The 15,481-nt window shown below is 40.7% G+C and overlaps 2 protein-coding genes across 2 annotated transcripts; both read left to right on the top strand.

Annotated features, from left to right (window-relative positions):
• The first annotated feature begins 8,843 nt into the window (after positions 1-8,843).
• Positions 8,844-9,401, top strand: LOC138888468 (uncharacterized). Its single transcript, XM_070170335.1, has one exon. It carries the CDS (start codon positions 8,844-8,846, stop codon positions 9,399-9,401), a length of 558 nt encoding a protein of 185 aa, XP_070026436.1.
• A 47-nt stretch (positions 9,402-9,448) lies between these two features.
• Positions 9,449-12,119, top strand: LOC138888467 (uncharacterized). The gene is made up of 4 exons (XM_070170334.1): positions 9,449-9,550; positions 9,631-10,449; positions 10,659-10,725; positions 11,872-12,119. Exons 1-4 carry the CDS (start codon positions 9,449-9,451, stop codon positions 12,117-12,119), a joined length of 1,236 nt encoding a protein of 411 aa, XP_070026435.1.
• Positions 12,120-15,481: the final 3,362 nt, after the last annotated feature.

The following is a 15,481-nucleotide window of genomic DNA, read 5'->3' as shown; positions in this document are numbered from 1 at the left end:
AACCATAGAAGACACACTTTCTAGTTTGAGTCATTGAGGTTTTATTTTAGCAGACACATTTGCTAGCAAGAGTTTTGGTTTTACTCATAGGAGATGCACATCCTAGCCTAGTCTTTAGTTCACTCTCATCATTGCATCAGTAGTGTAAGTGAGTTACAATTTTGCTAACGACTCACAAACCTTCCCAGCACAAACTGGGTTAGGAAATTTTGTTTGTTTTGTTTGTTTTGATTGTCAGGGACCCGCCTGTAGAACGGAGAAAACATTTTTCAAAATCAAGCAGTGACCCACTGGAGAGCAGAAGGATTACAACAAAAATCCCCAGCACTCAATCCAAGATAGAAGCAACAAGAATCTCGCCCCAAGGATGCGAGTCAACAGTCTGAGAGGGTCAACAAAAGCTAGTCACAAAAAAACAAAAAGAAAAAAAAGAAGAAAAAGAAAAAGAGAAAAATGAATGAATCCGAAGCACGGAAGTGGAGAACAGATGTGATCTGCTCAAGAACTAGCGCCTACAACTAGCAAGTATCAAGATTCAAATCCAAAGTCTGTATGAAGCACCATTCAAGACTCAAGACCAAGTTTCAGAAGACTTAAGAGATAGGAATCCTTGTAACTAGTAGCTGATAGGCTTAGTTAGTCTTTTTCAGTTTTCATTTTTGTTGTAACGACAGGACCGCGGACCGGAACCTCAACGGAACGGCACCTCGATCGGCTCTTCACCTCGGTACACTTCACTGTCTCTCTCATTTCCGAACTACACGTGGCCTGATTCCTGTATAACCAAGGATATGTAGGCAGCTCAGATACCAGGGCTCGGTCACATTCCCTCCCTTTCCTTAAGTGTAGTCCGTCCAAGTAATGGTCGGGTCAAAAACACGGCTAGTCGTTCTTTGTCGGAAAACTCTTCGTGTTTCCAGTCAAAGAGGGGCAGCTGTAAGCACGTGATTTTTGACTCTCCCCGAGAATTTTCACATTTTTAGTGTGAATATGTGAAATTGGGTCTAGTATAGCTATTTTAACTATTTTTACTTTATTTCATTGCAAAAAGAAAAAAAATTACAAAAAATATATATATAATTCTATTAATGTTTTGAAGTCATTTTAATACAAAAATATTATTTCATATTTTTGTCTTTATTAAAAAAAAACGAAAATTACAAAAATAGTTTTATTAATATGTTATAGTTATTTTAACTTTGAAAAATACAAAAAAATATTACTTCATATTTTATCTTAATATTTAAGAAAAACGAAAATTACAAAAAATAGTTTCATTAATATTTTGTAGCTATTTTAAATCTTTAAAAAATATTTTAAAAAAATATATAGTTTTGTTTAAATACTAGTCTTATTTTTGGTAGCTATTTTGCTTACATAGGACTAGTTAAGCAACGTGTTCCTATTTCTCGGGTCCGGGCAAAAGAATAATATTCGGGTTTAAACTACCCGGTTTTAGGCCTAATTTTCGGACCTAGCCCATAATAAACCGTGTCCAGGACACGTGGGGAACCCCACCACGCGTGGGGGACATATGCCTCGAACCCCACCACGCGTGGGGCTCATTTTTATGGGCATTGAAACACGGACGAGGGGAATTTGAAAAAGGAGGGATTTTAAGAATTTAAAAAAAAAAAAAAAAAAAGAAAAGGAGAACATGTACTGTTTATCTTCTTCTTAAAAGAAGAAGCAGAGATAAAAACGGGAACGCCCCCATCGTCAAAAAACGAACAGACCACCCTCTTCAACCCATCACGTTCCCGACCACCTCCGACCAGTCCTAGCACCCCCCCTCGTCGTCACACCACCTGCCCAACACCACCCGTCCCCTCCAACTCCGTCGACTGCCCGACGACCAAACAACCAGTCACACCTCCACGCACTTCCTCCACCATCCAAAGGCACCACCTTCTCAAACACCACTGTCCGAACGCGACTCAACCATAACCACCACCCAAACGACCACCCTACTGTCCAAACGACCCCTCGCTCCCCAGCAGTGAATCGAACCAAGCGTCCTTCACTCCCTCGTCGTCCAAACACCACCACCCTACTGTCCAGACCACCATAACCCAGCCGGACAAGCAGCAGCTGTCGTTACTGCGTCGTCACTATCCGTCGCGCCACCAGCTCCCTCCCGTTCGTCGACCGCTGCTGTGTCACCTTCCCCAGCACCACGACCAACAGCAACAACCAGTGTCCCTGTCGTTCCCCACGCTCCAGCTGCTATCGAGCAGCAGTTGCTGCTGTTTCCCTCGTCGGAACCACCATCGCTTCACCGTCCTGTCCAAAACACGACAACCAATCGGCCATGTTATCGTCGTTCTTCCACTGTCGGCGTACAGACCGTTGAGGTCGTCTCTGTTCGTCGAGGTCCGGCGCGTCGAGTTTGTTCGTTGAAGTCGATGTTGAGGTTCGGTCCATCGCTTCATGCATTTCTGTTTATTCAGGTTAGTAAACTTCAAACATTAGATAAGGAAATGTTACGTTGAACATTCGAAGAGGCAATATATAAATTGATGCGATAATGTTCTGCTTATGTTTTCACCGTATGTGTTTTGTTCATTTTTGGCGTTACATATTTTTGTTTATGTGATATCATTTAATTAAGTAGGGTTAGTTGTTCCACGACACAGTTTAACGTTAAGTTGTTCGTCTTTTCTCTTGCTTAGTTCATTCGGACAAAACTAGCATTACTTGTTGTTATTACTTCCAAAACACTCATTTTGCTAGATTCCTTTTATTTAAATTGTAACGAATTATGAGATTTCAGTTGTAAATAGGCTATAAGGTTTAATACTGTTAAAGGCGTAAAAATGGCATCCTTTTAAAAATATATATATAAAAAATAATAATAATAAAAAATAATGAGTAAAATGAGACGAGCCTCGCCAAATAAAAGGGACCAAGTGCGGGGCCCTCACAAAATATATGTATTAAATACTTAGACTCCGGGATGAGTCGTTTAGCAAATTTCACGGCCCTACCCAAAAATAATAATGCGCTAGTTGCTTTAGGCGCGCCTTTAATAATGTTATCTCCCTGAACTCGGGTGCACGTTTATGTGACCCAAATCCAAATCTCAACGGAGTCGAAATATGTCTCTAGTCACGGGCGCATTGATTGTGGCGTGGCCCGAGATGCATTTCCATGACGTTGCAAATTCTTTTAAAAAAAAAAATAAGAATGAGATGAGCCTCGCCGAATAAAAATACAAAGTGCGGGGCCCTCAGTAAATACTTGTTTAAAATTACTTAGAATTCAGGAGGGTCGTTTAGCGAATTTCGCGGCCTCCGCAAAAAATAATAACGCGATAGTCTCTTTAGGCACGTGTTTAATAATTTACTTTCTTAAGCTCGGGTGTGCATTTCATGCGACCCAAATCCAAATCTCAAAACATCAAATAAAATGTGTTCTGGATGGTGGGTGCATTTCATGTGACGCAGTCCAAAGACGTGTTTTAAGCGATGTTCACATTCTCCTAAAAACAATAATAGTAAAGCGGTTAAAAGATAAATTTGCACATAAGTTCATAGTGTATTAAAAATCAGATAAATAAGCCAAATATAACAGTTGAGCGACCGTGCTAGAACCACGGAACTCGGGAATGCCTAACACCTTCTCCCGGGTTAACAGAATTCCTTATCTAGATTTCTGGTACGCAGACTGTAATATAGAGTCATTATTTTCCTCGATTCGGGATTAAAATTGGTGACTTGGGACACCGTAAATCTCCCAAGTGGCGACTCTGAAATAAACAAATAAATCCCGTTTCGATTGTCCTTTAATTGAAAAAAACTCCCTTGCACCCTCTCTGGTGCGGAAAAAGGAGGTGTGACAATGATGACTTCGGGGTTCCTCGATCTTTTATCGCCCCCAATGATTCCGACGCTACTAAGTCAACGGTCAAAGAACTGGAGTAGGTCGTGCTGATCGAACATATGCCCGATCGAAAGGTATACCCAGGCACGGGATTAACTCCCGAGCTTAGGGAAAAACTTATTCAATTTCTTATAGCTAGTATGAATTGTTTTGCTTGGTCCCATCTCAATATGAGAGGGATCCCACCAGAGATCACTACTCACAAACTAAGCTTGGACCTGAAGTTCCGCCCGGTGAAACAAAAAAGGAGACCCCGGTCCGAGATCAAACATGCTTTCATCAAGGACCAGGTAACTAAGCTCCTTAAAATAGGGTCCATCCGGGAGGTCAAATACGCGGAATAGCTAGCAAACGTAGTCGTAGCTCCTAAGAAAGGGAACAAACTACGAATGTGTGTAGATTATAAAAACCTAAATAAAGCATGCCCCAAAGATTCTTTCCCTTTGCCTAACATCGTTCGTATGATCGACGCAACGGCCGGCCACGAGACTCTAAGTTTTCTCGATGCTTGTTCCGGGTACAACCAAATACGGACGAACCTGGGCGACCAAGAAAAAACCTCTTTCATCACTAAATATGGCACATACTCCTATAACATAATGCCATTCAGATTAAAAAATGTCGGTGCTACTTACCAACGACTAGTAAACCAAATGTTCGAAGAACAAATAGGAAAAACCATGGAATTTTATATTGACGATATGCTAGTTAAGTCCCTGCGAGCAGTGTACCATTTAGAGCATTTGCAGGAAACATTCAGTATATTGAAAAAGTACAACATGAAGCTGAATACAGAAAAATATGCATTCGGGGTAGGGTCTAACAAGTTCCTTGGATTCATGGTGTCCAATCGTGGAATCGAGATCAACCCCGACAAGATCAAAGTTATCGAGGATATCACTGTAGTGGATAATGTGAAAGGAGTAAAAAGGCTAATCAGGCGCATTGCAGCCATGGGTTGATTCATCTCGAGGTCGTATGATAGAAGTCATCGATTCTTCTCAATGCTGAAAAAGAAGAACAACTTCACATGGACCCCAGAATGTCAACGGGCTTTAGAGGAACTTAAGCGATACTTATCGAGCCCACCATTGCTTCACACGCCGAGGGCAAACGAATGATTGTACTTGTACTTAGTGGTATCGAAAGTAGCGGTAAGTGGAGTCCTAGTCCGAGAAGAACAAGGTACGTAATTTGCGATTTATTATGGCAGTAGGACCTTAGGTGGGGCCGAAACAAGATACCCTCACCTAGAAAAATTGGCACTCGCCTTGTTAAGTGCCTCTAGGAAACTGAAACCACATTTTTAATGCCATCATATATGTGTTGTGATAATCTACCCTTTACGAAATATATGCATAAACCCGAACTCTCGAGATTATTGGACAAATGGGTGTCGAGATCAGCGGGTACGATATCAAATACCTGAACGGCCATTAAATCACAAATTTTGGCAGACTTCGTAGCCGACTTTACACTAGCCATAATACCCGAAGTCGAAAGGGAGTTGTTGGTAAACTCGGGAACATCTTCGGGAATCTGGACCTTCTTTACGGACAGTGCCTCGAACGTAAAAGGGTCTGCACGTGGCATCGTACTAAAGCCTCCACATGTAATATAGTTAGACAATCTATCAGAACTAGAAAATCGAGGCTAAATGTGACTCCCTCCTGGTGGTAAACCAAGTAAATGTAACATTCGAGGTTAGGGATGAATGAATGCAAATGTACTTGTACAAGCTACAGGTAACGTTGCATCATTTCAAAGAATGGACTCGACAACACGTGCCCCGATATTAAAACAGCAAAGCCGATGCCCTTGCAAACTTAGGGTCGTCGGTCGAAGATAATGAGCTTAACTCGGGGGCAGTCGTACAACTTATGAGGTCGGTAGTAGAAGAAGGTCACGCCGAAATAAACTCCACGAGCTTGACTTGGGATTGGAGAAATAAGTACATAAAATATTTGAAAACTAGAAAACTTCCCTCAGATCCAAAAGAATCGAGGGCCCTGTGCACAAAGGCAACCCGATTTAGCTTGTCCGAAGATGGAACCTTACTCAGGAGGATGTTCGACAGTTCGCTAGCAATATGTCTAAGACCAGGAGATACCGAGTATGTTTTGAGGGAAGTCCACTCAGGCATATGCGGGAACCACTCAGGCATCGAATCACTGGTTCGAAAGGTAATCAAAGCCGACTATTACTGGGTTGATATGGAAAAAGATGCGAAGGAGTTTGTGCAAAAATGTGATAAACATAAAAAACATGCTCCGATGATTTATCAACCCGGGGAGTTGCTGCATTCGGTTTTATCTCCATGGCCGTTCATAAAGTATAGGATGGACATCATCGGCCCTCTTCCATCGGCACCAGGTAAGGATCAATTTGTTTTATTTATGACTGACTATTCCTCTAAGTGGGTTGAAGCACAGGCCTACTAGAAGATCATGGAGAAGGAAGTCATCGACTTCATTTGGGACCACATCATATGTCAATTCGGAATACCATCTGAAATTGCATGTGACAACAGAAAACAATTTATCGGTAGCAAGGTGACCAAATTTCTCGAACACCATAAGATCAAAAGGATCTTATTAACACCTTATCACCCTAGTGGGAATGGGAAAGACGAATCGACCAACAAAACCATATTCCGAAACCTAAAGAAAAGGTTGACCAATGCCAAGGGAAAATGGAGAGAGATCTTGCCCGAAGTCCTTTGGGCGTATCGCACAACTTCGAAGTCCAATACGGTGGCCACCCCATTCTCTTTAGTTTATGGCACCGAAGCTTTAATATCGGTCGAAGTCGGGGAGCCGAGCATCAGATTTTGATATGCGACAAAGGAATCGAATGACGAGGCCATGAATACAAGTTTGGAGCTATTAGATAAACAACATGAAACTGCCTTTGTTCGATTGGCTGCCTAGAAGCAACGGATCGAAATGTATTATAATCAAAGGGCCAACCTTCAATATTTTAACGTTGGGGACTTAGTATTGTGGAAGGTCACGTTAAGTAACTGAAATCCAAATGAAGGGAAATTGGGTCCAAATTGGGAAGGGTCGTAACTGATTCTCAAGATCACAAGGAAAGGATCCTATAAGCTCGAAACGATGGACAGAGAATAACTATCAAACAATTGGAACGTAACTCATATTAAATGATATTACTGCTGAGGTACGACCCCATTTCAATTCTTTCTATTTTTTGACTAACACTTGCAGGTTATTGACAAGGAGTGGCACGAAACCTTTAGGTCTGAAAGCACAAGTTGCACTCTTTTTTCCTTGATCGTTTTTGTACCAATTGGGTTTTTCGACAAGGTTTTTAACAAGGCAAAAATGGATCGTGCTAACTTAAAATCGAAGGCCGATCACGAATCGGTGTAAAAGACAACACTAACAGTATCTGAGGTTCCTCTACAATCAACCTAGAATACTGAGGGGCATTGCCCTTGGATGTCAATTTTGTTGCGAGGAAATTATTTCATAATAGCGGGTTCTCGATAGGTGAGATTTGTAAGGGCCAAACAGTCAAACGAGCTGTACCTATATAGGTTGCTCGAACCCTGGCACAAAATATGTACGCATGTGTAATCATTTTTCATAAGAATAAAGAGAAGTATTTTTTCTTGCAATTATCTCATGTCTTAGAAAATATTTTTTTTCCCGTACTTTCGATCTATTATGAAAATGAGCTCAAGGGCCGATCATAACCAGAGTTTGGACTCGGGGACTGTTGCCTGAAAAATAAACTCGAACAGATCGAACTATTGAGCGTCGACGGTGTAAGAACTTTTAGGCAGCCCTCGAATTTTAAAGGCCACGGCCATACCCACTCGGGGACTATTGCCTTAGTGATGGGTTTTCAATGTCTTTGCCTTATATTTCTCATGTTTTGATGATCTAACAAACTTATTGTTAAGAACTAGATAGAGAACATGACTCACTTGGTAAACATCTCAAATGAACAAAGTCCAGTCTGATCTCCAGCAAATGAACTACTACAAAGAGGAAGACAACATGGACCTGATCCCTTGGTGTTCTCTGATAGAAGTACAAGTCAACAACAGCTGGAACGCAAATGCAGAAAGTGACTGTATGCAGAAAGTGACTGTCTGCAACTGTACACGCGATAATGTAGCAGATAATGCGACAATCACTTCTCATTGGGAAGAAGCGTGTACCAAGAATTGACATCACCATTGTGATGTCTTTGGTAGTATAACAACCTGGTTCAAGGCACAAGATATTGACTTGAGCATTTAGTGATATTCTCCCAAGCATAAAGTGTTGATCCAACATTGAAGTCACTAGTGTGTCAAGAACAAGAAGACAACTCCACTAAAGGATCAGTTTCACAATGAGTCTATGTGTATCCGTAGTTGAGTTGTAATCTTGTTATTTGTTCTTCATTGTAACTCCTATCTTGCTTTCTTAGAAGCTGTATTTTAGGAAACCCAAAATCACAAACCTATAAGTTTGTGTTGTGACTAAAGTTAGTCATAAGTTAAAGTCTTTGTAACTAGAGAGTGACAAAGTGGCTTGTGGTAAGAGTATCACAAGTTACTTGAAGTTGAAGTCTTTGTAATGGAGTCATTATAAAGTGGCTTGTAATATGTGTTTACAAGTTAGTGAAGTTGAAAGCCTACCAGTGTAGGTCATGGCTTTTGTACCCTTGAGTGAGATTTTTCCACGTAAAAATTCTGGTCTCTTTTACTTACTGCTTCATAAGTATTCTCAGTAGAAACTCATAGAGGATCAGGTAATCTATAGTTTAGTAGACTCATATAAACTAACAATTGGTATCAGAGAAGGTTATTTCTAAAAGGTTAACACCTAGAAAAGATCTCAATGGCTGCTCCACCCAACTTTGAGGAAGGACAATCAACCTACAGACCTCCTAGATTCAATGGTCAGTACTACGGCTGGTGGAAGACTCGTATGCATGATTTTATAATGGCCAAAGATTTAGAACTATGGGACATCATATGTGATGGTCCACATGTTCCTATGAAGAAGCTTGGAGAAACTGGACCAATGGTGCTGAAAGACAAAAAGGAGTACAGTGATATTGACAGAAAAGCCGTAGAAAAGAACTATCGCACCAAGAAAATCTTGGTATGTGGTATAGGACCTGATGAGTACAAAAGAGTCTCAGTTTGTGGTTCTGCCAAAGAAATATGGGAAGCATTGCAAACCGCTCACGAAGGAACTACTCAGGTTAAACAGTCTAAGATTGACATGCTCACCACTGAGTATGAGCTCTTCAGGATGAAGGATGACGAGTCTATACAAGATATGCACACTAGATTCACATCCATCATAAATAAGCTTCATTCACTTGGAGATGTTATTCCTAGAAACAAGCTTGTAAGGAAAATTCTCAGTGCTCTACCTGGTTCTTGGGAGAGTAAGGTAAATGCCATCACTGTAGCTAAAGATCTACAAACTCTAACCAAGGATGAGCTGATTGGTAATCTGAAGACATACGAGATGAAAAAAGAAAGACAGTAAAAGGAGAGAGCCAAAAAAGGAAAAGAACTTGGTACTCAAGGCTGAAAATGGTGACTCAAGTGAAGAAGATAGTGATATGGCCTATCTTACTAAAAGGTTTCAAAAGATGGTTCGAAGGAATGGTGGTATACCATAGAGGGGCAGTTCAAGTAAGGCAAGGAACAATGATCTCTGTCACAGGTGCGGAAAGCTAGGACATTTCATCAAAGACTGTCCACTTCTGAAACAGGAGCAATACAAACAAAACCCTGACAAAGCAGCAAAAAGGAACCCGGTTCCAGACAAACGATTCAGTCAAAAAAGTGCAGCTGATAATATTGTGAAGCAGACTCTTGCTGCTTGGGGAGACTCCTCCAGTGAATCAGAAAGGGAACCAGATGCAGAAAATAGCTCCATGATGGCAGTGGAAACTAAAGCAACGAAATATGACTCACTATTTGCGCTAATGGCTCAGTCTGACGATGGTGAAGAGGATGAAAATGATGAGGTAAATTTTAGGGATGTTCAGAGAAATCTGAAATCCTACTCTTATAAGAAGTTAAGGTCATTAGCAAATGTTCTAATTGATGCATATTATAGTCTTGATAATGATAAGGAGATCTTGTCCATAGAACTAGGAGAAGCTGAACAATTTAGAGATGATTTGGTGGTCTGTGTAGTGGATCTAAATGAGACCATAACTAATCTTGAAAAGGAAAAGGAAGTTTTGAATGAAAAAATAAATAGTGTAGAAAATGAGAGAGATGATCTGATAGTAGTGGTGGTTGATTTGAAGGAAACTATAGAAGGCCTTAGCAATGAAAAACACACTCTAGAAGAGAAAATTGCAGCTACTGATCAAGAGAGGCATGACTTTTTAGTGATAATCACTGACCTGGAGGAAACCATTGAGGGACTCATATTAGAACATAGGATTGTGAGTATTGGGAAAGGGAATGAAGTATCTAATAAGACACAAATCAAGTTTGAGAAGGAATTAAATGGTGTGAAAACTAGTCTATGTGGTAAACTTGAGAAAAATAGGTATCTTCAAGCTGAATTGGAGAAAGTAAAAATTGATCTTGAGAAATCTCTGAAGTGGACCTGGTCCTCAGATGCTGTCACTGTCATGTACTTCAACAATAGTGGAAACAGGCAGGGAATAGGGTTCCAAAAGGAGAAAACTCCTTACAACCCTCACAGCAAGTACGTCACTTTCCTGATAACTGGCTTTGTACCCACTGTGGGAACAATGGGCACTTCAAAGAAAATTGCCAGGCCAGGGTTCAATCTGTTCAGAAAAACAAAGTGTTTACTGAAAAAGTGACTACTAAAGAGGGACCAGGTACTGCTCGCAAGAAACGAATATTGCCTGCATGGACTAGAAAAGCTCTTATCCATCCCTTTTCTCATAACAAGGGACCCAAACTAGTTTGGGTTCCTAAATCTAACCTATGATTTATATGTGCAGGCAATAATGAGAGGAAGTGGACTACAATGGTTCATGAATGGATGCTAAAAGCACATGACTAGAAACACCATGGACTATCTCTCACTGAAAGCCTTGCAGAAAAGGGAATGTATACTATGTATATATATATAAAAAAAGGGAAGGGGTACATTCTCGGTGCTGGAAAAGTTGGAAAGTGTATGTCATGCTCGATTGAGAGCGTGTGCTATGTGGATTGCCTGAAGTATAGTCTCTTGAGTGATTCTCAAATTTGTGATAAAGGGGGCGAAGTAGAGTTCTTATCAAAAATTGCGCACAATTGCCAATCTGGTAACTGGTGAAGTGGTCTTAGTCGCCAAAAGAAAAAGAACATCTACTTCGATGACTCTAAATCCCTACAAACCTGTTATATGAGCTGCTTGAAGACAGCTGACAATGATGCCAAACCGTGGGATGAAAGATTGGAACATGCAAGGCTCTCACTTCTGAATGAATTGATATAGAAGAACCTGGTTCGTGGGATGCCAAATCCAAGACCCACCTGGTCACTATGTGTTAGAGCAAAGAAAGATACTTTGAGGCATTTGCAACACTTGTCAGGAAGATCCAAGTGAAGATGGAACTGAAGGAAACACGTATCAGATCTGACCACGGGATAGAATATGTCAATGCCAAAATTTGATGAGTCTTGTTATGAAGATGGGATCACTCACAATTTCTTAGCACCAAGGACTTCACAGCTAAATGGTGTTGGTAAAAGGAACAATAGAACTCTAGAAGAAATGGACAATGCTCATCAACAGAGGAATTGCTAAGGAATTCTGGGCAGAAGCAACAAACATTGCTTAATACTTGGCGAACAGGTATATGATCAGGTCCATACTAAAATCTCCAAGAGCTTCTCAACGAAAGACAACCAAAGATAACTCTTCTAAGAATTCTTGGATGCAAATGCTATGATCTAAACAACGGAAAGAACTAGCTTGGGAATTCTAATACAAAAAGTGATGAAGAAATCCTTCTAAGATATTCCTCTTAAAGCAAAAGTCTACAAAGTCTGCAACAAAATAGCACAATATGTGGAAGAAAGTGGTAATGAGCTATTCAACAAGACTCCTTCTTCAAACAAAGGAGGAAACAGTAACGATCAAGATAATGAACTACTTTTGGTCCATGGGAAATATCTAATATTTCAAATGGGAAAGGCTGATATGATGATTCAGATGAAGGAGACAGGTGAAGACAATGCAACATTCTCTTCCACTTCTCACGAGGAACCTGGTACTTAAATTGCTACCACTGTAGCTGAAGAAACAGTTGGAGATACAGTGCAAGGTACTCCACAAGTAACAGAACATGTAGTGCAGGGAAATCCTCTTAATTTACCCAGTTCCTCCACTCGTCAATCTTCAGTCCACATTTGGAAACACAGAAGCTCCCATCCACTCGATAACATAATCATCCCTCTTGATTCTGGATTTAAACTAGATCAAAAGCAAAAAAAAATTCCCTAGCCCTTTTTGTATTTCTATCCCAGATAGAACCCAAAATCAAATCCCAAGGAATCTCACTTGAAGGCTGCCAAAAGAATTTTGAGATACCTTAAGGGAACCTAGGACTTGGTCCTGTATTACCTCTCAGGTGACAACTTTAAATCTTATTGGGTATGATGATGCTAACTATTCAAGTTATCTTGTGGATAGAAAAAGTACTTCTGGAATGGCTCACTTTCTATGATCATGTCTCATCTCTTGGTGCACAAGGAAGCAAACTCAGTGGTCCCTGAAATGGCTAAAGCAGAATATGTAGTTGCAGTATCCTGTTGTGCTCAACTCCTATGGATTAAGCAGCAACTGGAGGATTTTGGGGTATTTACTGATTGGGAGCCTCTTCTATGTGACAACACCGGTACACTCAACTTGGCCAAGAATCCAGTTCAACACAAAAAGACCAAACACATTGATATGAGACATCATTTTCTGAGGGACAATGTGGATAAAGGGTTGATCTATATGAAGTTCTGCAGCACAGAAGATCAAATTCTAGATATCTTCACCTAAGCCTTGAGTAGAGAACCTTCTGAAGGAAACAGTGTGAAGCTGGGGTTATTGAAGCCAAATTGAGAACCTGATTCTCCATCAGTTGGCTATGAAATCACCTTCAGGTAAAATGAGCTAAAGTGTTTTCTAGCCAAGCCTAACTCACATCGATACGATTGCAGGTAAACACGCATGACGATCATAGAAGCTAAAGGTAAAATTATGAATTGCGAAAGAAGAACTGCTAAAACCTTTTTCAAAAAACTGTTCGGGCATCAGGTTCATGTACCACGGGTTAGTAGTAATGTGTTGTTTTGCATGCTTTCTCAAAAAGGGTTAACAAAATTAATTCAACTGCCACATCATCCGACTTTTCAAAATCTGCATGTCATGTCTTGTCTTTCAAATCCCTTCATCCCCTCTGCATGATAACGCTTTCCCACAAACCTACCGCCATTTTCAGGATTGTTCAGAACCCGTTTCTCTCTCTTCTCATCATTATCCCTTCTTCCCATAAAACTCTTTTTCTCTCTCACAGCAAGTCATGAACCTTAATCTCTTTTGTATCTCTGTGATCTTCTCTTCATCTCTCTTTCACTCAATTTCCCTATGAAATCCTCCTATAATGGTAATGGAACGATCTCTTCCTTCTCCCACCATTAACACCACTCCCACTTCCCTATCATTCTTAAAGTCATCTCCAAAAATTCACTCTTCCACTCTTTCCAATATTACTGCACCCACACCTGTTTCCTTCTTATTTCCTGTTATTTTTCCTTTTTTGTCAAACTCTGTCTCCTTTCCATATGTTGAAAACTCCATGTCTCCTCATTCCTCTGATCTCACCAAAGAACACTCAGAAAGGGTCACCTCTCAGGTGTTAGAGGTCTCTGAGGATGATCCTGATTAATATCTGAACTCATCCCTATTGGACTTAGTGGTTCTCACAGAGTCACCAGAAAAGGAAGCAGCGCACAATATTATGGCTATTGATGCTAAGAGTTTGTTAAATGAAAGAACCTATCTCCTATCAAAGTATCAAGGGGAAGAAACTCCATTCCTAGGTGACAAAAGAACCATGGTACTCTTCGAGTCTTTAATCCATGAAATTGTCCCAGAAAAAACTACTGGAGGACCTGATTCTCTTCCAGATAAATCCACCTCTGAACCTGTTAATTATCCTAAGTCCTTAGAGTCCTCCTCCAAGTCACCCCTTATCAGGTTGCAGCTGAAAGAGGGCTTCGAGTCTACATTGCAGAAAAGTAGGATGAGTGTCAAGACAAGGAAAAAGAGGTTGATGAATCAAAGGGAATTTGTTACTGACAAGAGCATTCCAGTAGGTGAGGTTGACAAAGATGCTTTAAAGGAACCCGGTTCCTTAGTAGAATGATCTATAAGAGCCCAGAAGTCTGTGGATGAAGCTTCCGATAAAGCAATTGAGAAACAAATGGGAGCATCCGTGAAGGGTAGCAGTAAGTCTAAGAAGAATCTAGTTGAGCAAGCTATGTCTGAAAGTGATAATGTGTGGCTTGTAAGTTGGAAAGGGAAGTCTTTTGAAGGATCTAGAAAACAAACACGGGAAACTGTAGGGGAACCTGGTTCTCTGAAGACCATGCCTAGTGATAGTGGTCTTTGGCAGGAGAGATTGAGAACTCAGAAAATCTTGTGGGGTCGTACGTGTGATCCGGCAATTTCAGAGATGGCTGGTATGAGGCAAATTCTAGAGATAGTGGAATTTCAGCAATGGGAGCACTTGTTTCAGGAGAACATGCCTATGGTGTACGAAGATGTTGTACAAAATTTCTACGCATCTCTCTTCACTGTTGATGGGGATCACATATGTGTGCTAGTAAATGAAGTAGACATTGTACTTGACGCTTTAACATTGGGGAATGTTCTCCAAATTCCATGTGAAGGAATGTCCTCAGTCAAAGGTATCTGTAGTGTCAACTTTAGGAGAGCTATCATGAAAGAGCAAGTTATTCAACAGGGGGAACAGGTGTATAAGAAGGTATTACTTCTTGAGTATCAGCTTCTCTTTGAACTGTTAATAAGGTGCTCTTACCTCGTTCTGAGAGGCGGTCTATTGCTACAAAATCTGATCTAGTCTTAATGGAGGCTCTTGATGAGTTTGTCCCGATCAATCTGCCAACAATCATGATAGATCATATGCAAAAAGTAGCAAACTTTAAAGGTGGGAATCATGGGCTTCCATATGGCTTTCTACTCACTCAAATATTTAAGTTCTACAAGGTCCCCTTGGGTAATTCCAAAGTGGGAACACACAAGCAAACCTTCTGTAAAACCACTCTGGAAGAATGTGAGTGCGTAGAAAGGGTTGGTGGAAACATCCCAACCATTTCTCAGCTGATCAATGCTCAAAATGCTGCTTCTGAAGAGATCAGAAGGTTGAGGGCTCAGAATGCCATACTAGAAACTCAGCTCAGTCAAGCGGTTAAAGGACTCGGTTCCATTAATGAAGAAGTTGCCCACCTGACAAAGGAAAATGATAAGCTTCTCGCAAAACTGCTTGAAGAGCAGCTGTCTGCAAATGCCCGACTTGACCTGGTTCTCAAAACCTTTGCTACTTCTCTCTCCTAATCTTCCTCTTC

The sequence above is a fragment of the Nicotiana sylvestris genome, chromosome 3 (genome assembly GCF_000393655.2).
Source record: "Nicotiana sylvestris chromosome 3, ASM39365v2, whole genome shotgun sequence".
NCBI classification, from domain to species: Eukaryota; Viridiplantae; Streptophyta; class Magnoliopsida; order Solanales; family Solanaceae; genus Nicotiana; species Nicotiana sylvestris.
The sequence above is the reverse complement of the archived record's forward strand: the minus strand, read 5'-3'. Positions and strand labels throughout refer to the sequence as shown.